General features: G+C 41.1%; 1 protein-coding gene across 2 annotated transcripts in view; it reads right to left on the reverse strand.

Annotated features, from left to right (window-relative positions):
• RAD51B (RAD51 paralog B) overlaps positions 1-26,954 on the reverse strand; it is a 643,620-nt gene that overhangs the window by 597,171 nt on the left and 19,495 nt on the right. For both annotated transcript variants that reach the window (XM_055132312.1, XM_004612334.2), the window contains exon 5: positions 15,956-16,092. In XM_055132312.1, the coding sequence (XP_054988287.1) occupies positions 15,956-16,092 (137 nt within the window). The remainder of the gene's footprint in view (positions 1-15,955; positions 16,093-26,954) is intronic.

Below are 26,954 nucleotides of genomic sequence, written 5' to 3' on the forward strand. Positions count from 1 at the left end.
GAGATGAGAAAAGTGGACCATATGGCTATCAAGTGAAAAACGGCAGAGTAGGAAAAAGAAAAGTACAACACTGCAAAACCCTGATGCAGGCAGATTTCCTGGTGTGGCTGAGGAAAAAGGAGGGATGTGAACAGAGAGACGATGAAAGGAAGTACACAGAGGACTCGTAGGGGCTGGGATCAACTAAGAGTCCCTGGGATGAGAGATTTTGTTTAATTTTTGTCAAGGAAACCAAATAGGATGGATAAATATCAAATGATTTTTTATTAGAGAATCACTGTGATGTACAGTTATAAACTTATGATCTTTTGTGTTTGCATTTCATTCATGATTTTTTGTTTTTAATCATGTTAGCTGCCAAATTAAGAAGAGGTCATGGGTTGGGAGTGAGAACAAAAGAAAAAGTAAGATCAATTATTGCAAAGGTCCAGCTAAAAGGAGGTATAGTGGACCAGAGAGGTTAAGGCACTTGCCTCGCACTCAGTTCAATTCCCAGCACCACATATGATTTCCCCACCCCCCCGCCCCCAGCACCACCAGGAGTCATCTCTGAGTTTAGAGCCAGGAGCAAGCCCTGAGCACCGCTGGGTATGGTGAAGAAGGGGACAGTGGGAGAAAGGGGGAGGGAAGGGAGAGGACACGTGGAGAACCAATTTTATGGCACATTAAGCCCTTACTGTTAGAGAGCTATTGGAAATCCCAACACATACGTTACATTTACATGAAAACAGAAGTAATGGGGATTTGATATGGAGACTATCTCAGGTGATTCAAATAACAAACTCAAGATTTAATAATTCATGAGAAGAGCGTAAGGAATTTCTTGGCTAACTGAATGAACATCTGTGTGAGTAGAATTACCATTACTGAAGTGAGAAAGATTAGATTTGGGGCAAGTTTTTTGCTACTAATTCCCTGTTACTTCTCAGTTCTTGTATAAAAGGAAAGTTAAAAGCTTTACATTGGTGACCACATGCCAACTTGAAACAAAACACATGCTTAGCGTAAAATTAAAAGTTTTCCAATATTCTAGTTGAAATATAACATCATAAATGTGCTGAAAAGTAAGCTTATGTTTTTTTCAAAGCTTCTAGTACATATGTAATAGTTTCCTGTTCATTAATTCAATATGCATTTGCTCAGTTCTGTGGTATTACTAAATATAACAAACCTAATGGTAAGTTATAGATTCCAGAAAATTCCAAAACTTTATTTTACAAATAATAAGCATTCTAACTAACGTCCATCTTCTTTCCTAGAAATTCTTCAGGATCTACCTCTCCACTAGTTCACCCTGATTTACAGAGGACTGAAAATGGAAAGCCTTATTAAACCATCTCAAACCTATTCAATCATCTCAAAAACTGGTAAGAGACAAGCTATTTCACATTGTAGATCAACGGTCTACACCAGTACTGCCTTCAGAATTAGCCAGTCATGACAGTCCACCATCACTTACAAGCCTTGCTCTTTTTTTTTCTTTTAATGTAGAGAATTGCTATTTATTCAGCCACTGATTAAGCTGACTGAAGCAGGCACAAGCTCCACTTTAACTATTTTGTTTTGTTTTTTGGTTTTTTGTTTTTGCTTTTTGGGTCACACCTGGCGATGCACAGGGGTTACTCCTGGCTATGCACTCAGGAACCACTCCTGGCAGTGCTCAGGGGACCATGTGGGATGCTGGGAATCGAACCCAGGTTGGCTGTGTGCAAGGCAAATGCCCTACCCACTGTACTATCACTCCAGCCCCTCCACTTTACTTTCTTAATTAATTTTTAAATTTTATTTTCATAAAACTTGTTCACAATAATTCATAACATTTAATATTTAAACACCAATCCCACCATCATTCCACCTTCCCACCACCATTTTCGAATGTTTTCACCCCAAATCCCAAACCATGGCCCCAATGCAGAATGGAAACAATTATTTTTATATTGCTTGCTATGAATAATCCACTAACAATGGTCCAATAAAGTTTCCTTTAGAGGAAAGTGTGTGAAGATTGCTGCATTTCATCCTGGAGCCATTAGGACTTTGTATAAGAGATGATTAGCATGTTTGTTAAACCCAATCAAATGTTGTGTTTATTCTTGCTACATCAGTGATGTAGAGTATGAGAGGTCATTCACAGATGTGTGCTCCAGAAACTCTAAAATTTAGAATACAATTATACAGCAAATTCACTCATGGGTGAGGCCTATGTTGCTCTCTTCTGGGAGCTTTATTTCTGAATCTCTAGATCATGGACATTAGTGAGATTATGTGGCACCAGGAGCAGTTTGTGGGTGCGACTGCCAAGTTACTGGCAAACTTGGTAGATGGGGAAAGAAGGCCCATTCCTGGTCTGAGTGAGCCTGGAGATTTCTGTCACAGATCCCCCATACATGGGTTTTTCTGCAAATTCACTCACAGGTGAGGCTCATCTGAGCATATGGAAAACAGCCATAAGCATGGCAGCGATTGAGTTCTGGATCACAGTAATTGTTTCAGCACCAATCCCACCACCTTTACACCTTCCCACTACCATTATTTCGAATTTTCCCACCACCATCCAAGCCTGCCCCATAGGTAGATGCTATATATTTTGTATTGCTTGATATAAATAGTATGAGATGGTGTATGGCTGCGGAATTCTAACATTTTTTAAATATTTGGGGTCCGGAGGCATCTCTATGGCATGTTTCTCTTTTCTGAGATTCATTTGTGAGTCTCAGAATCACAGCCATTAATGCACTTAAATGGAACCTAGAGGCAGTTCTTGGGCGTGACTGCCAGGAAACCGGAAGGGTGGGGAGATGGGGGAAAGACTCCCATCCCTGACTCTGTGAAGCCCACAGCTTTTAGTTACAAGACCTGCATACCTGGCTTTTTCAGCAGATTCATTCTCATGCGTGGGGTGCTTGGGAAGAGCCTGTGAAGATTGGCTGTGAGCGTGGCAGCGGTTGGGTTCTGGAGGTTTGTGGCTGCCAGGGTTCATTTTGGGCAGGCATTGGGACACACCTACTCCCTTCTGAGGTGCTCTCATGAAATCAGCCTGGCACAGAATGGAGAGACATCTCTGTGGTGAGCTGCTCTCTTCCAAGATTCACTTGTGAGTCTCTGAATCATGGCTGTTAATACACTTAAATGGCCTGATTTTGATCTCTTTTGAGATTTATTTATGGGTCTCTGAAGCAAGGCTGATAAAAGAGCTTGTATAGCTGAACCAGAAGTGGTTTGTGGGCATGACTCCCACTTTCCTAACTTTTGGCCATTTAATTTCTTGGGAAACTAGATCCCAAGTTGTTGGGGTCTGGCCAGAGGCACAATGGCAATTTTGGGGTTGATATCAGGAAGCCTAAAGGCACCATCAGGTTGCTGATGCACTCACCCTGCAGGTACAGGTTGACTTGCTGGGTGGCACCATACCCCCACCTTGCTCTTGATACACCAACTCAGGGTGACACTCTCATACTTTAGCAGGAATTAGAGAGAGGCTGTAAGAGAGGTACTTGAGAGGTACTGTGCAAACCAAATGTAGCAGCTCTGTCAATCTCACCTTGGCCATTGCTACTCACAGTACCGGTACAATATATGCAATCCCCTCTCTTTCAGTCACTTAGTTATAATGATTACAATTATACTTTGGGGTGATTATTTGATTAATATCATCCTCCCCTCCTAAACAACAATGTCTAGTTTTAGTTTCTTAAACTTTTCTGACTTCATAACAACTCAGAAATGTCTACTTTGACCTCCTTAAAGTTAGTCCTATATTCTTTCAAGATCCCAAGTTCCATCTCTTCCTTTCCAAGATCCTCAAGATTTCTTCACACACATACCTATTTCTACCTTTATTTCCTTTGATTCATTTTGAATCATCCATTTTAAATCATCCAAAATTACTTATTCCATAAATCTCCACTATTTACTATTCATTGTCTCTTCCCATCTTCCTGATCCCTTCCCTTTCTTCTTGTTGCTATTGCAATGATTGATCAGTCACACTCGTACTTGGGGGTGGAGCTCATAAACTTAGAGGTGATGGCCAGAGCAATAGTAGGAAGGAAGGGAGCTTGCCTTGCATGCAGTCAACCTGTGTTCAATCTCCAGCAATACATATGGTCCCCAGAGCCTTTCCAGGAGTGATCCTTGAGCACAACCCAGGAAACAGCCCACAGCACCACCAGTTATAGGCCCCCAAAACCAGTGCTCACCAAGTATTACACATTTTTACTTGTGGTGCCTGCTGACAGTTATACACTTAGTTGCAATGTTTGCACACTTAGCTGCAGTACTCACAAAGGGTGACAAACTTAAGCTGTGGTGCAGGCATGCACTTGGCTTAAGTGATTCAAAACCTCACACTCTTTTGTGACTCTGGGCATCCTAAATGTCAGTGCCACTGGAATCAACTTGGCATCTGGGCAGTCCCAGGGATTGAACTGATGACCTCACACCTGCAAGACAAGTGTCATACACTATCACCCAACCCCTACTTTTATTTTTAATTCCAGACACATCTTTTTCTAATTATCTCCACTAGGGACGACACAGTATTCATTCAATTCACATATACTGGAACAAGGTTCAATCCCAAACCACCAGGTGTGACCCCTGAGCACAGACCCAGGAGTAAGCCCTGAGTACTGCCAGGTGTGACTGAAAAACAATACAAAACCAAAAATCTTATGATCCTATGAATAGATACAGAGAAAGCAGTTAACAAAATATAACATCCATTCATGATAAAAAAAAAAGCAAAATGAGGATAAAGAGAAAGTTCCTAGGAGGTATGGTGCCACCAGCAGGTAAACCTGTACTATGGGGTGAGTGCATCAGCAGCTTGATGATGTTTTCAGGCTTCCTGATACCCCAAAATTGCTGTTGTGCCTTTGGCTAGACCCCAACAACTCAGGGCCAAGTTTGCCAAGAATTAGACAGCTAAAAGTTAGGTATGTGGGAGACACACCCACAAACCACCTCCAGCTCAGCTACATAAGCTCATTTATTTGCCTTATTTCAGAGACCCATTGTAAAAAACTAAAGCACCCCGACGGGTATGTGCACTCGCGGGCTCTGCGGGAGGCTCTGTCTCATTGCCCGCATTCGGTGCTCTGGAACCGCTGTGTGTGGACTGGATCGGGACAGCTGTTGGCCAAGGACAGGCGAAGGAAGAACGAGGACCAAGCTGGTTGCTGATTAGTTACCATTTATTCAATCTTCCATCTTTCTCATCTCCCGCACTCCCAGCTCTGTCCTCTCTTGGATCTACTGAGAGAGATTTTCTCATCTCTCTCCTCCCTCTTTCTCTCTCCCCCTTGCCCCTAGGCTACACACAGCCAGGTAGTAAAATCACAAGAAAGCCCTTCCTGAGGGCTGGGTATTCAAAAGCCCTTCCTGACTCTTTTTTTTTTGGGGGGGTTGGGTTTTTGGGTCACACCTGGCGATGCACAGGGGTTACTCCTGGCTCATGCACTCAGGAATTACTCCTGGCAGTGCTCGGGGGACCATATGGGATGCTGGGAATCGATTCCGGGTCGGCCGCGTGCAAGGCAAACGCCCTACCCGCTGTGCTATTGCTCCAGCCCCAAAGCCCTTCCTGACTCTTAAGGTGTTTTTCTCCTTTCCTTAGTCCAAGCACTCATTAACATCTTAATACTAGTTATTTTTGTATGGACAAAGCAAGAGATACATTGAGGCTTGCAAGGCAGCTCTCCTGGGAACATCTTGCCAGACTCAACTACAGCACTCAGGCCAGATTAATCATTCCTCACCCTAGCAGGGCCCAAATCTAGTTATCACTGTTTGGATCATGACAACATTTGTCCAGGACCAAGCTCTTAACTTATAGTTAAGCATTAGGCACTTTGGCCAGGCCCATCTCGATGCCAGGGTAGCACACAACTCACCGCTTGCCCTGGGTCCATCCCGTCCCTCGTTGGGACCCTGCTTTTGGGGGTGCTAGGAAGTAAGGGCAGCTGAGGCTTAGGTTGAGAGAACAGATGCCCAGGAGGAAAATATCATGTAGAGTCAAATGACTCCTAGGTTACAAAAGCATAGCATTTGCTAAGTCTTCCTGTGTCCATACAAAAAAGACATGGCTCTGAATAAACTATGCAAAGGACTCAAGGAGAAGAGAAAAACAATATTTACAAGTCAACAGAACACTAAGAAAGAAGCTACAAATAAACAAAGAGGAATGGGAGCACTGTAACAGGAGTAACCCAATAAATCTAAACTACCTGAGGCTATGTTATCCTACAACCCATAAATCTCAAAAGAGATCAAAAGATGCAGATAGGGCCTGTAGCGCAGAGGTAGGTAGGAACCCATGACTGAGAGCCCCAAGCTCACTTGGATCAGGACTTGGTCTCCTCCCCCCAGGTCCCCAGTTTTCCAGTAGCTTGGCAGTCACACCCACAAACTGCCCCTGGAGCCATGTAATCTCATCAATGGCCAAGACCCAGGGACTATAAACTAAAGTTCCCAGAAGAAAGTGCCGCAGAATGCCCTGACCCCACGCCAGACTGTCTTCACCGGGGCACCTCGGAGGGGGGCGGGTTGAGTTTCCCTCCCTGCCCCAAGCAGAACTCCAGCAGCTGAAAACCTCCAGAACCCAACCACCATCATGCCCAAGGACACTCTTCAAATGCTTAAACAAGCCTCACCCAAAAACGGGATGAACCTCACCAGAGAACAGACCGGCAGGAAAACCCAGATATGTGGGAACCCGTGACTGAGATCTCCAAGCCTGCTGGGATCAGAACTGGGCCTCCTCCCTCCAGGTCCCCAGTTTTCCAGTAGCTTGGCAGTCACACCCACAAACTGCCCCTGGCACCATGTAATCTCATCAATAGCCAAGGCCCAGAGACTATAAACTAAAGCTCTCAGAAGAGAATGACACAGAATTTCCTGGACATCATATTCTATCCATAACAAGCAATACAAAACAAATTGTCTAACATTGCCTTTTCGGCAGGTTTGAATGGTGGTGAGACTGGTGTCAAAATATCAAATGTAACCAAAGTAGAGAGAAAGAATGGGGGAAATTGTCTGCCACACAAGCAGGGGAAGTGTTGGGGGTGGGGGATACTGGGGATTTTGGGGGTGGAAAGTGTGCACTGGTGAAGAGATGGGTGTTTGATGATTATATGACCAAAGCTCAAACATGAAAGCTTTATAGCTGTATCTCACGGTGAATAAAAAAAAAGGGGGGGTGGAAATAATAATAAAATAAAGTAATGTGGAGTTCATGACCAATTCAATCAGCTTAATCAATGGCTGAATAAATAGCAGTACTCCTACATCATTAAAAAGAAAAAAAGAGAAAGAGAGAGAGAGAGAAAGTTCCTCAATATAGTAAAGGCCATATTTCACACAAACCAACAGATAACATCATACACAATCAATAGTGGAAAACTGAAAGTCTTACCTCTAAGAATAGGATATCCATGGGACCAGTGCAACAGTACAGCAGACAGGGCATTTGCCTTGCACAAGGCCGACCCAGGTTTGATACCTAGCACCCTAGGTGGTCCCCTATGTCCCAGCAGGGGTGATCCTTGAGCATAGAATCAGGTGTAAACCTTGAGCACCAATGGGTGTGGCCCCTCCAGAAAGAGTCAGTTCTCATCACTATTATTCAACATAGCATTGAAAGTTCTAACTACAGCAATTAGGCAAGGAAAAGAGAGTAAAGGGATTGAAATTGGGGGAAAAAATGATCACTATTTTCAGTTAACAATATAATATACATAGAAAACCCTAAATACACCACAGAAATTTTCTAGAAACAATAAAACTATACAGTAAAGTGGGAGGTTATAAAATCGATACTCATAAATCCATTGCATTTCAATATGCAAACAATAAAGTAAAATGGAAAGAATTTTTTCTTAAGACCCATTTACAATTGCATCCAAAAAAACAAAAAAATCAAGAAACTGGGAGTCAACGCCACAAAGGAGATCAAAGACTCATACAAAGAAAACTATAATGTGGTTTATGATTCCAGTCAGGGCAAAGCTGTTCTGTTCCAGTGGCCACTGACATGTGCCTTGCTTCAGGGCACACAAGTCTTTGGTAAATATTTGTCCAGAAATATTTATTATAAATATTTGAGCAAATGCTTTCTTTTTCTCTTGAATGTGAATATCTTCACTAGCATTCCAGAAAAATAGCGCAAACATTATTCCCCTATTGTGGATTTTTTTCCCCTCTTCTTTTCTCATGTGGGTTGATGAGAGGCTGGAGGACTGGTGGTTTATGCTGAATGTTTCATTTTTCTTCTACATGCAGCATTGGGGATCTTCATGGGGGCAAGGGAAAAAATAACTAGGCAAAAAAACTCAACAGGGAAGCACTGGTCTTGAAAGAAAAAATGTAAGAAATGGTCCTAGAAGACATAGATAGGGCCCTCCATCCCCACAAACTTGAGTGCACATTCTCAGATTTGTAAGAATGTGGACTTATTGGATTTCTGTACCACAAAAGATGCCCCAAGTACATGGGCCGTTCTCCAAGAAAGACCATTTGCCAGGTAACAAGACATATCGACATAAAATTAAAAAGATAGAAATCATATCAACAAAGTTCTCAGATTATGATGCCTTGAAAATGGAAATTAATCACAAACAGAAACAGAGAAAAAAGCCACAAATACTTGGAAATTAAATTTAAATTAATAACAATTAAACTAAAATAAATTTAAAAGAACTTTTTTAATTTTGGGGAGGGGTAGGGGAAGGACAACAAAGAACCAAGGGCAACAGAACTGGACAGATGGTCTATAGAACTATGCTTACCTAGTGGGAGGGGACCTAAAGACATTGGTAGAGGGAAACAGGCACTTTGGTAGTGGGTATGGTATTAGGACAATATCAAAGTATTGTTAAAAGCACTGCTGTTCAGGGCTGGAGCAACAGCACAGCGGGTAGGGCGTTTGCCTTGCACGTGGCCGACCCGGGTTCAATTCCCAGCATCCCATATGGTCCCCTGAGCAGCGCCAGGAGTAATTCCTGAGTGTAGAGCCAGGAGTAACCCCTATGCATCGCTGGGTGTGACCCAAAAAGAAAAAAAAGCACTGTTGTTCATAGTACCTCAATAAAATCTAGATTGGGGGTAAATAAAGACTGGAAACAACTAGTGTTAGGGATGATGGGGTACAAAAAATAAAACAACAATTTCAGTGTTAGTGGGAATATTATCGGATACAGCCTCTATGGAAAACTATGTGGGGATTCCCCAGAAAGTAAAATCATATGACCCATCATCCCAATTCTTGGCATCAATCCTAGGAACAAAAAAAACATTGATTTAGAAAGAAATATATGCACACCTATGTTCACTGAAGCACTAACTATAATAGCCAGGATATAGATACAACAATAGTTGAATGAATAAATGAGTTATGGAATATGAACACAATGGAATACATTGCTGCTATAAGAAAGATAAAATCTTGCATTTTGCTGCAATTTTGATGGAAGTGGAGGGTATCACAATAAGCAAAATAAATCAGAGGGAAAAGAACAAATACAGAATGATCTCACTCATCTGTTGCATACAGAAGAATTATGTGGTATTTATCCTCCCTTTCACTTCCTTTGGTCAGCCAGATTCCTCCCAATTCTGTCCAGTTGCAGTGAGCTTCAAGATTTCATCTTCTCTGGTAGCTGTCTATTCCTCTGACAACAGCTGTCTATTCATCTGATATAGGGGCTATCTCACAGTGATTCAATAAAAATGTTTTTTTAAAAAAAGAAAAGGAAACCAACAGAGGTAAGCTGACAAGTGATCTGTTTTGTTGAGTTTTATTCTGTTTATTTTATGGGCTATACCTGGCAGGGTTCAGGGGCCACTCCCAGTTTGGTGTTAAAGGAATTGCTCCCAGCAATGCTTAGGAGACTAGGAGATACCAGGGATCAGCCTGGCACTCCTGCAGGTAAAGCACGTACTCCAGCCCCTTCAGCTACCTCCCAGCCTGGAGCAAGCTATTTTTTTTTTAATAATTTTTTAACTAAAAGAGAGGAGCGAGCCAAAGAGATAGTATAGCAGCCAGGGTGTTGGCCTCGCACATGGCCAATGTTGGCACTCCATATGGTCACCTGAGCATAGAGCCAGTAATAAAGCCTGAGGTCTACCAGTTGTGGTCCCAAAACAAGTGGGTACTGGGATTGGGGGTGACTCAAAGGCTACAAGTGCCTGTTTTATAAGCATGAGGCATGAGTTCAATTCCCAGTCCCTCCCACATGTACCAGCACATGACGCCAGCAGCTCTACTGTTCGGGATTCCCCCAGATGATACAACAGCATGCAGTCACTAATTTGTGGCCAGGAGGGTGTGGACACAACTACAGTGTGTGACTCCCTAGTGGATACCATCACCAAGAAAGCATCACAATCAAAGATATGCAGCTCCTGGTAATCAATAAATGGGGGTGGGGATATTCCTGGTAAAAGATATCATTGGACCTGCCCGGCGGGGCTGGGGTGCTCCGAGCTGTCAGGACTGGGGAGGGGGGGAGGGATGTTGGGTTTACTTTTGGTAGAGAATGGATACTGGTGAAGGGATGGGTTATCAAACTTTGTAAGGGAGAAACATGAGCACAAAAATGTATAAATCTGTAACTGTACCCTCAAAAAAAAATCAATAAATTTAATAAACCTTTAAAAAAAAAGATATCATTGGAGCTCTATTTTCTACTCACCTTGAGCACATAATAGATAGTTTTATCTAAAAATGTACCGACTGTAAGTCATCCTGTCATTCCCTAAACAGCAAAACTGTGCCAGAAATCACCTACTTCAATCTTACCAAGTAAAAAAATAATTAAGTCCTTCATTTACGCTACTGTTTTTTGGTATTCAGTTCCTTGTAAAAGATAGTTTTCCTAACTGATCAATGGACCTGCTCCAACCATTCCAAAGAGGGGTCAAGCAGTCTATTAGGACACAAATGAAGTGTCACCTGGCAGTATACTGACCAGCTCCAATCTCTCAGCTGCCATGGCAAACTCCAAAAGGCAGCATAAGCCTATCAAGTTGAGTATCTGTATAAAAGAGCACTGACCCCTCCAATTTCATCTGGGCCTGTCAGTGAACCTCAAAATGCATTCCAAGTTAGTGGCCAGATGATCACATTTTTCAAGTTTTGGAAAGAATAGACTAGAAAAGTCAAAGTTATAGAGTCAAAGAGATAGTACAGCAGGGCAGGTGCTTGCCTTGCTCATGGCAGACCTGGGTTTGATCTCTAGCACCACATATGGTCTTCTGGGTCCACCAGAAGTGATCCCTGAGCACAGACCCAGAAGTAAGCCCTTGAGAATAGTGTGGCCCCAAAACAAAAAGGTCAGAACATCATAAACTTCCACAAATGACCTTGCAAAACTGTTTTATATGTGGTACAAGAAAGAAGAAATACATTATACTATCAGTTAGAATAACCATAATCCTCCAATTTGTGGGGGGAAGGGCTTATTGGGGCCACACCTGGTGATACTCAGTGGTTGCTCCTGGATCTGTACTTAGAATTACTCCTGGTAGTGCTCAGGGGACCATATAAGATGCCAGGGATCAAACCCAGGTCAGCTGCATGCAAGGCAAGCACCCTACCCATTATACTAACTCCCTGGCCCCTAATCCTTCAATTCTTTAGAAAAATTCCCCATGATGATGTAAGAGCTATTTATACACTAGCAATTTAACACCTCCTTGACTTGTTAATTGAAAGCTAGCCATTGGCATCTTCAAATTTGGACAATTCAGTAAACCAGTCTTTAGCAGCTCTAGTATCAATTATATTTCAGTGTTCAGATTTCCTGGGATGTCATATGTCCACAATTTTATTCTTTTTTTAACCATTTAAAATTCAAGTAAGTTGATCCTATTGAAATGTCTCAATGTCTCTTTTCTCTGCCTTTGTTGAGATATAACTAAAGTAAAACATTGGGTATGTTTAACATGTACAATGCGATGAGAACAATACATATTTTTGTTGATTGGCTGTTTGGTTGGTTGGTTTGGGGGCCACACCCAGTGGAGCACAGATGCGACTCCTGGAGGTGTGTGGGGGACCAGGTGATATGGGAATTGAACCCAGGTCTCTGTCGTACAATACAACACTTTAAGCTATATCCCTGGCCCCAGAAGAAGAAATACATCTTTTAAGTCTCTTTTAATCCAAGGTTCAACCTCCAACATTTGTTTGTTAAAGAAACCAGGATGTTTGTTCTGCAACTTACCACAAAATGATCAGTAAATATTTTGCTGATCTCATCCTTCTGAGGCAGCTGCATGTATTCCTCTCTTCTCTGTACATGTATAAACTGGTGGGAGGATCTAAAGGCTAGATCATGGTCAAGTTTACTCTTCCATCAGCAAGGAACCACAATGGTGGGCTGCCTTTCTGTGATGCTGGCAGTTCTTTGTGTTCATGAACTATCTTACAACACTTAAAGCTCCAAATGTGTGGGTCTCCCACACTAAACAATTCTCCAGTTCTCTGTGGACATAAACTAGGTATCCTACAAATCAATTTTAATTCTGACAGCACTACCAGTTGATTGCTCAGACCCCACAGGCCACGGGCTCAGTCCTATAAGACTACCTCCACTTTTGACATCAAACAAAAGTCCCAAGTGCTCATGATCAAATTATAAAACAGGAGTTCCAATAAACCCCACCTTAAGTTCAATTATTTCTAGAGCTGCTCATAGGAGAAAGCAAGGCTGAGTTCTTTATTATGACCAGGTTATTATGAAGTATGAAATGCAGAAGCCATTCATATAATGGAAGAGATACACAAGGAAAAGTGAGGTGTTATGTGCAGAGCCCCACTAGGTTAATATCTAAGAAATGAAAGTACTTGTAAATATGAAAGTACTTGTAGATACTAGCCAAAAAGACCCAATCTTATCAAAAAGTGGGGAGAAGAAATAAACAGAAACTTTCTCAAAAAAGATAAACAGTAAATACAAGGAAAACATCGCTTATCATTAGGGAAATGCATTGAAACATCAATGGGATATCAGTTCTGCCAGTGATATTGGTACCTATCAAAAAGAACAAGAACAAGTATTGGTGTGAATGTAAAGGAAAAGGAATTTCCATCCACTACTGATTCCTTTGCCAGTGGAAATGTTGAAAGCTTTGATCTTTATGGAAAACAAATTGAACATGTCTCAAAAACCTAAGAATTGAGCTTCCATATGATCCAGCAATTCCATTTCTCGGTATCTGTCCCAACCCACAAACTCTAATTTAGGGAAAAGAAGATGAAATCACACAATTCACTGCTACGTGGATGGAACTAGAGAGGATCATGCTGGGGGAAGTCAGCCAGAAGGAGACAGTCAAAGAGATACAGAATGATCTCTCTCGCATGTGGGATATAACGAAGCATAGTGGTGGCTGGAGAAATCTTACAGTGGGTAAGACTCTTGCCTTGGACCCAGGTTCAACCCTCAGCACCATATTGGTCCTCCTAGCACTGCCAAGAGTGATTCCTGAGTGGTCCCAAAATAAACAGATAGTGGGGGAATAATAAATGAGCTTCCCATCGAAGTGAGATACGTGGAGGGGGAGGTGTTGAGATTGGGGGAGGGGGCACACCCCTAAGACAATGGTAGAGAGAAACAGGCACCTCTGGTGGGAGGATGCAGTGTTGGAATGTTGGTTTGCACTTTGGTGGGGTTTTGGGTTGTTTTTTTTTTTTTAACTTGGTCACTCCAATATTTGATTGGATTTGTTTATTTCTTAATTTAGTTACTGCGAAATTACAAAGTTATTCATGATTGAGTTTTAGGCAAACACTATTTCAACAGTGATGCCTTCACCAGCAAGAATGCTGTACTTTGAACCTCTATCACTGATAGCATTGTAAAACTGCAAATCACAATAACTGAAATTAAAACATAATAATTTAAAAGAGGTACCTCTTCATAATTCTCTGATGGTGATCAATTCGTAGCTTTCATTTTTAATATTATTTTCACAGGTTCAGGCACATTTCACATTTTGTAATCCACTTCCGTTGTTATTCTCATTAGTGAGCATTGTTTCTCCTCTTTGGTCAGTGAGAGCCTCTTCAGGATAACTCCTGAATCTTTCTAATGTTCCCCTCCATGATCTTTGTGGGTTTTTTTGTTTTGATTGCTTGCTTGTTGTTTGTTTTTAGGCTATACCAGTTGCTGCTTAAGGGCAACTCCTAGTTTAGTGCTTGGGGTTCACTCCTGTAAGTTCTGGGGACCACACATGGTGCCAGGGATGGAATGGGGCTCCCGCATGCAAAGCCTGTGCTCTAGCCCTTTGGGCCACCTCACTTGCCACCTCACTGGTCTTTGATAGTTGTTACTCTGCTATCTGAACCATGTTTAGAATCAAACAGAAAACTTCTTGTTCCAGAATAGAACAGCCACATCCTCAAGGAGATCTCATTTCTTTTAGCAATAAATGGTAACTACATTTCATGATCTGAAAGTAACCCCTTTTGATTTATCACTTATGAAAAATTTTCTGAAAAATATGCTGTCAATCACTGTATTCATATTTGAAAATACAAAGATATAAAGAGGATCAGAGAGATAGTACAGTGGGTAGGATAGCCTTGCACACATGTCTGACCTGTGTTTAGTCCCTGGCACCCCACATGGTGCCCCAAGTCCTCCAGGAGTGATCCCTGAGCTCAGAGCCAACAGTAAGCCCTAAGCACTGCTGGGTGTAGCCCAAAATAAAAAAAGAAAAAAGATATAACAAACTCAAAGAGCTCGAAAATGAGGGTCATATCCTTAACAGAAAACCAAGAAATGCAACAAGTAAGTTATAGGTCAAATAATCTATTTAAAACTTACTTAATAGGTGATGTACTCTGAACTAAATAGTACTCTTTAGAAAGAAATACTGGAGAGATCTGAATCACAGTGATATAGTTAAAGATTCAAAGTACTACATCTATATTTTAACTAACAAAACAAATGGAATCAGTTTTCATCTCTATCAGTACTCTTACTTATGAATGTCAATCAAAACCAGGGAGGAAGGAACCAGGCTTATTGGTCAAATGTATAGATCAGTGTTTCCCCAAGTGGGTAATTCTCTCCCCAGGGGATGCTGTAACCATCCAAAGGGGATGGTAAATGCCTCAAAGGCAGTTGAGCAGCACTTTATATCTAATCTCTTGAAGAAAGTAGATTTCCTTCTAAGTGATTTTACCTTTTGAAAGAAAAGGCTGGTAGGCTGTATAAGTTTGAAAACCTCTTGGTACCTAACTACACAGGTGATAGATGCTTCACTCCTCATAGAATGTTAAGTCTTTGCCCTTTTCCAGCACTTATTCTCATAGTATTGCTTACATTTAATATCATATTATTTTAAAATTTAAAGTTTGAAACTATAACGTTTAAAGTGGAAGCATTTCTAGGTCAATCAAAAAATGTCTTGAGGGCCAGAGACAGTTCTATGGTCTGGAGCACACGCTTTGCATGTAGGAAGCCTACATTCAGTCCCCAATGCAATATAGGACCTACGCAATGCCAGAAGCGACATCTCAGGAGGGCCACCAGGCGTGATCCAAAAATGAACAAGTGTCAAAATTTTTGATTGTTTTCCATTCACTAACACTCTATGCCCAACTAGAAATTCGTTACAAAGCTGTTTACCTTTTGTCTTTTTATATCAATCTTCCCCATCTCCTTTTTCTACTTACAATATTTCCCCCTTTTTTTTGAGCTTTTCTTCTAGTTTCTATGAATCACAACTTATCAAGGAACTGCATCTGAACTAATGAAGAGGGGGACAGAAAAGACGAAAAGAAAATGCATTTTGTTTCTATTTTAGGAGAACTCATTTAAAACGTATTAGTATTCTGTCTTTACAGAAGAAAAAAGTACAAGTAGGCTGTTTGAATATGCTACATGCTGCACGTAGATTACAAAAACAAAATGCTGTAATGGAAAACAATGACACCGCTTACCGCTCAGCACTGAAGGCTGACTCCGTGTCAATGTACACAACAGCTCCGTCTAATCCTCCCAGGCTGGTGGGTAATGTAGCCAAAACACTCATCATCATACAAAACTGGGTCTTTCCACAACCTGGAGGACCTGTAATCTAAATAAAAAGAGAAAGTCACTTATATAAACACAAGCTGGTCAAAGCAAAATCCCTTTAAAAACTTGCCAGACCATCCAAGGAACCTGCGTTTCCAGAAAAATTAATCCACTTGTATTCGGTGCTTCAACCTACATTAAGTGATTCCTATGTATGTGGACTGGTACTTCTTTCTATACCATCCTCAGGAGAAAGGAGAAAAGCTCAAATCTGTAGTTCAGATGAAATAATTAGGTTGAAGAGGGATAAAGGATTCACTTATACAGTCACAATTTGGAGTTCTATACCTTCTTCTTATTAAAACGTTTATAGCAGGAGTCCGGTGGGTAAGACTCTTGATCTCTGGTTCAATCCTCGGTACCTTATACAGTCCCTCAAACCCCGGCAGGAGTAAGCCCTGAGCACAGTGGAATGTAGCAAAAATATTATAGCAGACTCTTGAAATATTTCAGTTTTTAATAATTGGTTTATTTACTATAAATAGATTTTTAGAACAATTCAGAATTGGTCCTATTGTAGGCTACACTAATCTTTATCTTTAAAGTACAGTATTTCAGGGTAAAGGAACTAATGTTTACCATTTATTTTTAAGTAGTTCAACAGAAAAAAGTGTAAGCTTGTGCAGAAAGAAATAAAGTAAATATAACAAAATTTAACTGATTTTGAACTTAGGTGATATATACTTTAGTGTATGCTTTGAATTTTTATTTGGTTGAAAGTTATCCTGAGATTATGAAATTTGAAATCAAGAGGATACATATGGAAGGACCTATAATCTAAATAAAAAGACAAAGTTACTTGTATAAACACAAGCTGGTCAAAGCTAAATCCCATGTGTATTTAGATCCACCTGAAAATAAAAAGTTTTTAAAAATTGATCTTAAAATATGTAAAACAGCCACTATGACATAGACAATTTGTCACATTCACTATAGTACCCAAAATTTTAACACTATCCCTCTTGTTAGAATAACATCAATGATAATTTTTATAGTAGGAAGAAGAGAAACTAATAGAAGGAAGGAGAGACAAAGATCTCAGGTAGAGATGGGGGGAAAATCAGCTAAGGCTAAGCCATACTATAGATATGAAGATAGAATCTCAGATATACCACAGAGTAGGAAAAATGTAAGAGAGAATTTGACTCTAAATTATTTAGGTTTGTAGTTCTCAGAGTATTTAATTTAATGATTCAAGATACGCCTGAGATTTTATTCTTCTAACAACTTCTTTGTTTTTTATGGTTTCTCTTGTTTGGGGGGCTTTTATTGCTGTTGTTGTTACTGTTGTTGCTGCTGCAGCTGTTATTGAACCACACCTGAGGGTGCTCAGAGCTTACTCCTGACTGCACTCAGGGATCACTCTTAGCAAACACAGGAGACCACATGGGGTGCCAAGGATTGAACCCAGGTGGGTCTCATGCAAGGCAAACACCCTCTTGCAAACACCCTCGTGCAAGGCAAACATCTCTCTGGCTCCATATTTCTAACAACTTCTGCAAGTTCAATGCTGCTCTACATTTTGAAAACCAGTTTCAGAATTCAAACTACGGCAAACTTCATTTATCAAAGCTCACTATTTAAAAACCTATGGCTCACACGTTAGACACAATATGTTATACCTGAAACTTAGATTTTATAGTGCAATGTTACTTCAACTTTTAGAAAAAGAAACTATGTTCAGGGCTGGAGCAATAGCACAGCGGGTAGGGCGTTTGCCTTGCACGCGGCCAACCCGGGTTCGATTCCCAGCATCCCATATGGTCTCCTGAGCACCGCCAGGGGTAATTCCTGAGTGCAGAACCAGGAATAACCCCTGTGTGTTGACGGGTGTGACCCAAAAAGAAAAAAAAAAGAAACTAGTTCTGATTATAATCTCTAAAACAGTAATTTCAATCTTAAGGATAAATAATTGCCTCTACCAATAACAGTGGGCTGGAGCGATAGCACAGAGGGTTGGGCATTTGCCTTGCACACAGACGACCAGGGTTTGATTCCTCTGTCCCTCTCGAGAGTTCGGCAAGCTACCAAGAGTTTCCCGCCCGCACGGCAGAGCCTGGCAAGCTCTCCATGGCGTATTCAATATGCCAAAAACAGTAACAACAAGTCTCACAATAGAGATGTTATTGGTGCCTGCTCAAGAGAATCCATGAGCAACAGGATGACAGTGACAGTGACAATGACCAATAACAGTTTGTTGGATCATGAATTATCAGTGAAAAAAGAAAAGAGGTCTCCTAACTACTTTGGTTATATACTCTGACAAAAAAAAAAACCAAAACACTTTAATGTTATCCTCAAATATATGTAATTTGTTACCCTCGAATATATGTAATTTGTTACATACATACTCTTTTGTTGACATACTCATAGAGTATGTCATATAAAGCAGCACTATCATGCCCTTGTTCATCAATTTGCTCGAGCGGGCACCAGTAATGTCTCCATTGTGAGACTTGTTGTTACTGTTTTTGGCATATCAAATACACCACGGGTAGCTTGCCAGACTCTGCCATGTGGGCAGTATACTCTCGGTCACATAAGGTAGGGATTAAAAATTTAAAAATACATCTGTCTTTTTAAAATACTTTGTGCCAGGGAGAAAGCCCAAATGCCTGGAGCAAAAGCCCCAGTTTCGAGCCACAGAAACTTGTGGTTTCCCAAGCACCACTAGGTACCAAAAACCAATCCAGGAATGACCCCCAAGCATAGATGAATGTGGCCCAAAAGCAAAAAAAAAAAAAAGTTACATACTTTACAAATACTTTTACTCATAAAAATGTTTTGACATGTTCAATGGAACAATGACAATAATGAAAATAACAAGTAAAATTAAATCATTTTGAAACACTGATTTAAATACTTTGTAATTCAGTAACTAAAATGCTAGGTTCTTAATTCCATTTATTTCACACTTAAATATAATGGCTTTACACTAAGAAAGGGATTAGTGCAAAACACAAGGACTAAAATTAAGCAAATGTATAATATGCTATACTTACAAATCTACTATTTTTTTTCATTACCTTTCATAATTTCTAAGTTTTTGTTGAACTCTGGTTAAAAATCTTTTATTTCCCTTGTGTCAGTCAACTGTTCTTACAAAGAATACCTTTCTAAAAAGACAAGATGATTATTTTAGAAATCAACAAACTACTTGAAAGATCTTTCAACAATAAAAAAAATTGCAATAATGCAAAATATTGTCACAATAATAATGTAAAAATTTTTTTTTAAAGTGCACTTACAAACTTTCCATAAGACACACATCACTAAGAATAAAAGCCATATGATAGGGGCCAGAGAGGGCTCAAGGAGCAAGTGCTCATGCTTTGCTCCCTGGAGACCCGAGTTCAATCCTCAGCACCATGTTGTCTCCCAAATACAACTAAGGGTGACCTAACTCCCAAGCACCAAGTCAGGTGTGACTCAAAAACCAAAACCAAGAAAACGATACGGTAAAAGAGACATAGCTGCAGAGATTTTTATGAAACATTCCCTGTGTATTAATCTCTATTTTTAAGAAGACAGTTAAGAGCCCAGAGATGTGCCCTTGCAGAGCTGAAGATACAGGTTTCTCTGCATCACTGCCCCCACATCGCCGAGTGTATCCTCTGATGGTACTGCAATCCCCAAAACTAAAAGTATAGGGTCTCCAGTGCTCTACGACCATGTCCGCACACACAGCACCAAGCGTGCAACAAGCGGAATCAACAACAAAGGACAGTTCTCTACAGTATTTCCATGCTTTCTTACACACGCTAGCACTTTACTTGGAAGAGAATTTGCACATGCTTGATGGGCTGCTTGATTTCCAACCTGTTATATAACTGTACACAGCCACTGTCATATAGCCACATGTCATTTTAAATTCAACATTATCTTGTCATTTCATTTTTTTTAAAAAAGTACCTGTGATTTAGTTCAACAAATCTTTTAGAACCATAAAAAGAGTTTTAAAACCAACTCTTAGGTGACCATAGACGCTCTCAATGAGGCTTTTGTGGCCACTCCCCTCTCAATATCATATTATTAAAACTATATACTTCACCAAAATCAGATTTTCCTTTTTTGGGGGGGTGGGGTGGGGTGGGGAGAGATAAGGATTGAACCCAGGGTTTCATACACTCAAGTCATGTGCTCAGTCCTACCAATCAGATTTTTAATTAAATTTAACAATCTACTGAAGCATTCCTCACACAAATATAACATCAACTTCTTTTTACTACCAACAGGCTGTCTAGGGATGAGGCAACAGAAAAGTTGTAAGAAATTGGGTGGGTAGCACATCAAGCAGTGCTCCTGACTCTGTGCTCACAGAATGCTCCTGGCAGAGCTTGGAACACTGTATGGGTGTCAGGGATCCGATGGAAACCAGAAGTGCACAGCGCAAGCCCCTAAACCCCACAATATCTTTCCAACCCAAGTTGGAAGAACGTTACAGGGGCTAGTTTAGATGTTGTATAACCAGGCTTACTATTACGATACTACACAACACTACGCTATACTATCACGATGTAGCCTCTAGCCTCCCTCTGCCCATTCATAAATTAAATAAACTTTGGCATCTTTAAAAATTTTTATTGACCAAGTCTATATAAACAAACTAGAGATTTAAAATCAAACATCAGGCCAAAGAGACAGTGTAGCAGGTAGGGTGCTTGCTTTGCGTAGGGCTGACCTAGGTTTGATCCCTGGCACCCGGGATATGGTTCCCAAAACCCCACCAAGAGTGATCCCTGCCTGCGTAAGCCAGAAGGAAACTCTGAGCATAGCTCTTTGTAACCCAAAGAGAAAACGAGTAACAACTGGCAACATTAAAATCAAAAGCCAAGATATCAAGCCCCACATCTGAACCTCTGCTTGCCCAACCCACCCTCTCAGGTGACATTTTCAGGACCCTTTTGGACCTGGAGGATTCCTCGCCCTTTTGACTAGGTCCCAACAGCTGCCACACCTGACATCCTCTAAGTGAATGGGCCCAGCTCCACAACTCCTAAAGCATGCAGCCACATACATGGCTCCTGACCTCTCCACTCATCAACGCTCACACTGCTCACAATTAGACTTCCTGGTGCTGGGTGAAAAGAGGCAGGGCAGGAAAAGAGCAACTCCCAGTCTAATCCCTCAGAGACTCCCAGGGGGACTAACCACAAAGATTCACCCCTTTACCAGAGCAGGAGCTCTGCAGACCCGACAGGAAAGACAGCATAAAAGCCCATCAGGTTCAGTGAGCAAAAAGATGTAGCTCCGAAGCTCCACCAACACCCACCAGCTCTGTAAATTCTCAGAGAATGGCTTTTGGGACATCGTGGTAAGGCTTTTCAGTGTGCTCAAAGAAACAATAGCACAGAAAACAAAGCTCAAGAAAGTATAAGAACAGAAAGGAGAAAACAACACGCTGAAATAATAGAAACAAAAGCATGGTAGGTGATTAAAAAAAAAAAATTCAGCAGAAGGTCTGAGCAGCAGAATAACAGTTGCTGAGAAAAAAGATCAAGAAGCTCCAAGATGAGATGTGAGAAACCCCTAAAAAACAAGAAGACTGAACAGAAATAAAAAGCACATTAAGAACTGTGGGATGACTCAAAAGAAACAATGTAAGAATGATCAGAACCCCTGAAGAAGAGAGAGGAGAATTCAATGAAGAACCAATAGTTAAAGAAATCACAGGTAAGAATTTCCCGGAGTTGAGGAACACAGGCACCTAGATCCAAGAGGTTCTAAGGGTCCCAGAGAAAATAGACTCAAATAGAAAATCTCTAAGACAAATTGTACTCAGAATTTAAAAAAGCAAAGACAAAATTTTGAAAGCAGCAAAATCAAAAAAAGAACTTACATACAAGAAAATGGCATAAGATTTGCAGCAGACTTATCAAATGAGATCCTATGAGCCAGAAGAGAATGGAAGAATATAGCACAAAAACTCAATGAAATGAACACCTCACTAAGAATACTCTCTCCAGCTAGATTATCACATAGATTCAAAGGAATAAAACAGAGTGTCAGGGACAGGCAACAGCTAAGGGAATTCATGTCTTGAAACCATTTTGCAAGTGTTAAGGGAACTTCTTTAAAGATAAAGACAAGGAGTCAGAGAGTGTATAGTGGATAAGGCACTTACTTGCCTTACATGAGGCCAACCCAGGTTCAATCACTGGTACCCCATACAATCCCCTGAACCCAATCAGGAATAAGCCCTAAGCACTGTTCTGTGTGGCTCAAGAAAACAAAAAAATGAATAAAATAAAATTTTATTCATTTTATAAAATTTATAAAATTAAAAAAACGAAAATAAAGACAAGACAAACGTCTCAGCACTTGGCAGTGAGTATGGTCCTCACCCACGGAATTTATGGTTGCCCTCTACTAGATTAATAAAGGTTTGTTTACTCCTAGCTTGCAAGAGATTTTATACATTTTCAATAACAAATTAATGTTTCACTTATACTGATTTGTCTATATCTGATCAGGTGTTGTCATTTAATATCTATACAGATTTTTATTACAACCCTTATTAATCAGATACGTATGCAGTATCTATAATGTCATATTTTTTAATGAATTTCTTCTAAGGATAAAACTGATTTTTAAACTTTCATAGGACTAATCAGATTTTTCCCCTTACAATTTTCTTAATTCTCTTCACTTGTACTAAATACACGATGAAATACTAAGTGGTCATGAGAAATGATGAAATCATGCAGTTTGCAGCAACTTGGTTGGTTGGTTGTTTTTTTTGAGCCACACGTGGCAGTGTTCAGGACTTACTGCTGATTCTGTGCCCAGGGATCCCTCCTCCCAAGGCTCAGGGGACCATCTGTAATGCCAGGGATAGAACTGGATAAATCTACCACAGGCAAGGCAAGCACCTTAACCCTATGCTATCTCTCTAGCCCACTTTGCAGCAACTCAGATGGAATTGTAAAATACCATACTAAGCAAAATAAGCCAGAAGGAGCTGGACAAATATAAGATGTTTTCACTCACCCAGTACATAGAGAAATAAGACAAGAGCAACAATTATAACTAACCCCTGGCTCTGTACTACAGAACTGAGAATACCAACAATGAGGAGAAGTAGGTGAGGAGGAATGCTGTGGTGGACAGGATGGAACAAAAGGACATTCATGAAGGGTCCTGGGCATTTCATATAACATAAGGGTTCTGGGCATTTCATATAACATAATAAAAATAAGTAAATAAGAAAATAAAAATAAATAAATAAAAAGATTTTGGGGGATTGAGGCCAGAGAGACAGCTCAACAGTTGAATGCATGCTTTGTACGCAGGAGGCCCAAATTTGACTCTTAGCAGCTCTTGGTCCAAGTACCACTGGTAGTGTTCCTGAGCATCACTATGAGTGGCCCAAAAACCACATACACAGGATAAGATTTCTGGGGGTAAAGAGATAGCTCAAGGAACACGCATATGGTATGCATGAACGTATGCAGGAAACCCAGGTTGGATTCCCTGGACCACGTGGTCCCCTGAGCAATTTTTAGGAGTGACCCCTGAGCACTGAGCTGGGAGTAACCCCTGAGCACTGCTGGGTATGGACCAAAATTAAACAAACAAAAATTTCCGGTCTGTGCCAGGTATTTTTTTAGCTTTGCATCAAAAGATGGATGATAATTAAACTATAGGAACTTTAATTTTGGAAATCTTTAGCAATATCAATTTCTCTTCAAAAATTTTACCCTTACTTTCTATCTTCTAAAAAAATAATAAATAATGGTAGTAGGCCAGAGAGATAGTTCTAAGGTTAAGGCACGTGCCTTGCATGCAGTCAACCCCACTTGATCCATGGCACCACCTGGAGTGACACCCCAGCACAGATCAAGAGTCGCCCCTCTGAGCAACACTGGATGTGGCCAAAAAAATAAATTAAAAGTAGTGTTACATGCAATTTTTATGGGCTGGCTACAGTTACATTTCATTATTTTTTTTAGGTTTATTTAGCGGCTTGAAACATTTCAACATTAATAATTTTTAACTTCAGAAAGTTTAGCTCTGAACTCTAGCAGCCAAACCACAAAATTTCAAGTTGTGTTCAGTTCCCAGGTTCAACTCCAATGGTGGTAAGAAAGAGAGAACATGCCAAACCAGAATAGTCTGAGTTATTTGCTTCTTGGAAACTCAGAGTGATACCACATTTTGCACAGAGACAACCCCAGTAAGATACAATCTACTTCATATAGTCAGAGCTGGAGTTTCAACATCTCTGCCTGAGAAACAGAAAAAGAAGTGAAAGAAAATAACCAGAAATGATGATCACTGGAATACTAACAAGAAATAAAAGATTAATAATTGTTTTAAAGAGGAAAGAGAATTATTCCCAAGGAAAGAAAGTCTAATGATTTTACTAAAGTGAAAAATGAACCCTAGACTTTTAATCTTACACGGTAGAGATGAATGTGAAGTCTATACCTATTAAGACCCAAAACCAGAGAGACAGTACAGGGGGGAAGTCATTTGCCTTGCATGCAGCCAAACCAGGTTTGATCCGTAGCACCATGTATGACTGAGCACTGCCAGAAGTAATCCCTAAGGAATGGCCCAAAAATAAAACCAAATAACAATGACCCACCACATTACCAAATCAACTACCCCACATTAGCGATGAGAGCAACAAGAAAGGGCAACGTGCCAAGTCAATACTTTGCTGAGGGAAGCCAGAGCCATCGTCCAACAGTAGGGCATTTGCCTTATACGTGGCCATCTGGGGTGGATCCTTGGCATCCTCTATGGTTAAGCACCACCAGGAGTGATTTCTGAGTGCAGAGCCAGGAGTAAACCCCCAACATTGCTGGGTGTGACCAAAAAAAAAAAAAAAATTTGCCGAGAGGCTAGAAAGATCACTCAAAGGACTGAGCACATGCTTCCTAGGTGGGGGGGCCTGAGCTTGATCCTGTGTACTGCCAGGAGTAGCACCCAAACACAGTCAGTGAGGCCCAAACAACAAAAACCAACAAACCAAAAAATAATTTGCTGAAGGACAGTCAGGTTATCCGTGAAGAGATCATGTGGAAACTGAACTAACATTATAAATCTATTTACCTTCATTTACTCACAACTACATAGAAATATGATTAGGTCTTCAGACCTACAGAATTCTTTTAAAATTCCACCAAGTCAAGTGCAGGATCTGACACTATGGTAAAATCACCTGCCTTGCAAGTGTGAGGTCATGAGTTAGGTCCCCAGAGATGCCCACATGTGCCAAGTGTGGTCCCTGCGTCTCTGCTGTTGCAGACACCCACACAATGGAGTGCGCGACCCACACAATGAAATCCAAGTGCCACAAGTGGAAGGTGCAACTCCCAGCAGGCACATGCGTGAGCACCACCGTGGCCCCAATAATCACTACAACTAAAGTATGGGATCTGAGCAATGCACCTGGGTGGGCAGAACTGAAACCAGGTGTACAACAACCCTCCCCTTCCCATCCCTTCCGTGGCAACTACATCCAGCAACAACGGGAAGGGAGGAGGGGGGGGCATAAAAGAAAACAATAATCAACTCCATAAATTCTAAATAAAGCTGACGACTATCAGAAACGGTCAGGGAGAACTCTACCTTGTAAAAGCAACTATGCCCTTCAGTTACATCAACATGAGGGAGAGTTTATATCTTGAAATCTCTCCTCCCTTCCCTCTCATTTCATATTTCAAAACTGCTTTTTTTCAATGGAAACAAGGAAAGGAAGGAGGAAGAGGAAGAAGGAGAACTGAGCAGAGAAAAGAAGACACAGAAATGGCACAGAGCTCAAACTGCACAGCTAAGTAAATAATTGAACAGCATCACATGACACACCCACTCAGTTAATAGTCCTAGAACATGTGTGGTATAAAACACTTTATGAAACCTTTATGGAAAATCAGATGTGTGTTCTAAATTCAGAAGCAATAAAGAACAGGGAGCAACGATCCAATCAAACCCCATATGTTAAGTGTTTGTCTTAGGATAGAGGCCTAGTTATCGTGCCTTTCAAAATATTGGGCACAAAAAAAAAAATTAAAAACCTATCATATCAGCAGACCTAGTCAAATAACAGCAGTTAGAAATCCCTCCGGAAGGCCTGGGAAATAGCCCGAAGGGCAATGCACATGCTATACGTGCAGGAGGCCCGGGTTCATCCCGAGCACCACATGGTCCTCCAGACACTGAAGGGGGCAACCTCAGACACTACTGAACTGGGAGTCGCCCTGGAACATTGCCAGGTGTGTGCCAGCCCCCTAAAAGAGATTGCTGGGACCATGCCATCCCACATTGTTTAAAAACAGTAACATTTTGGAGGGCCGGAGCAATAACACAGTGGATAAGGCATTTGCCTTGCATGCAAGCTGACCCAGGTTTGACCTCCGTGCAACATATGGTCCCCTGAATCCCCCCAAGAATAAGCCCTGAGCACAGATGGATATGGCCCAACCCTCTCTCCCTCACCCCCCAAAATAAAAAATTAAGATATCTCTCCCCAGTTTTCCTACCTATGCTGTTGGCCATGGAGCAGATGTGAACATGACCGTGGCTGAAGGAGATGAGACCCACGCTGGCCCATCTCCAGACCCACAAGCAAGGAAGACGGGAGTCTGCTGAGGTCCTCAGCCGAGGAAGCCACGACCACGGGCCAGTGAGGCACTGCTGCCTTCTACCACATTGTTTATATATTTCTGTTATTTATAGTCTAGCCCTGGGTAGGTGTCTGAGTTTACCATCCTGCTTTACTATCTCCTGGGATCTTGTCACAGCTAACCCAGCTGATGATCGAGGGCGGAGGCACCTGTGCTATTTAACTATTCGAAGGAAATACGGAAAAATGAAAAGAAAAAATCAGGAGAGCAACCAACACAGGACCCTCTC

This window comes from Sorex araneus, chromosome 3, assembly GCF_027595985.1.
Source record: "Sorex araneus isolate mSorAra2 chromosome 3, mSorAra2.pri, whole genome shotgun sequence".
In the NCBI taxonomy this organism is placed as follows: Eukaryota; Metazoa; Chordata; class Mammalia; order Eulipotyphla; family Soricidae; genus Sorex; species Sorex araneus.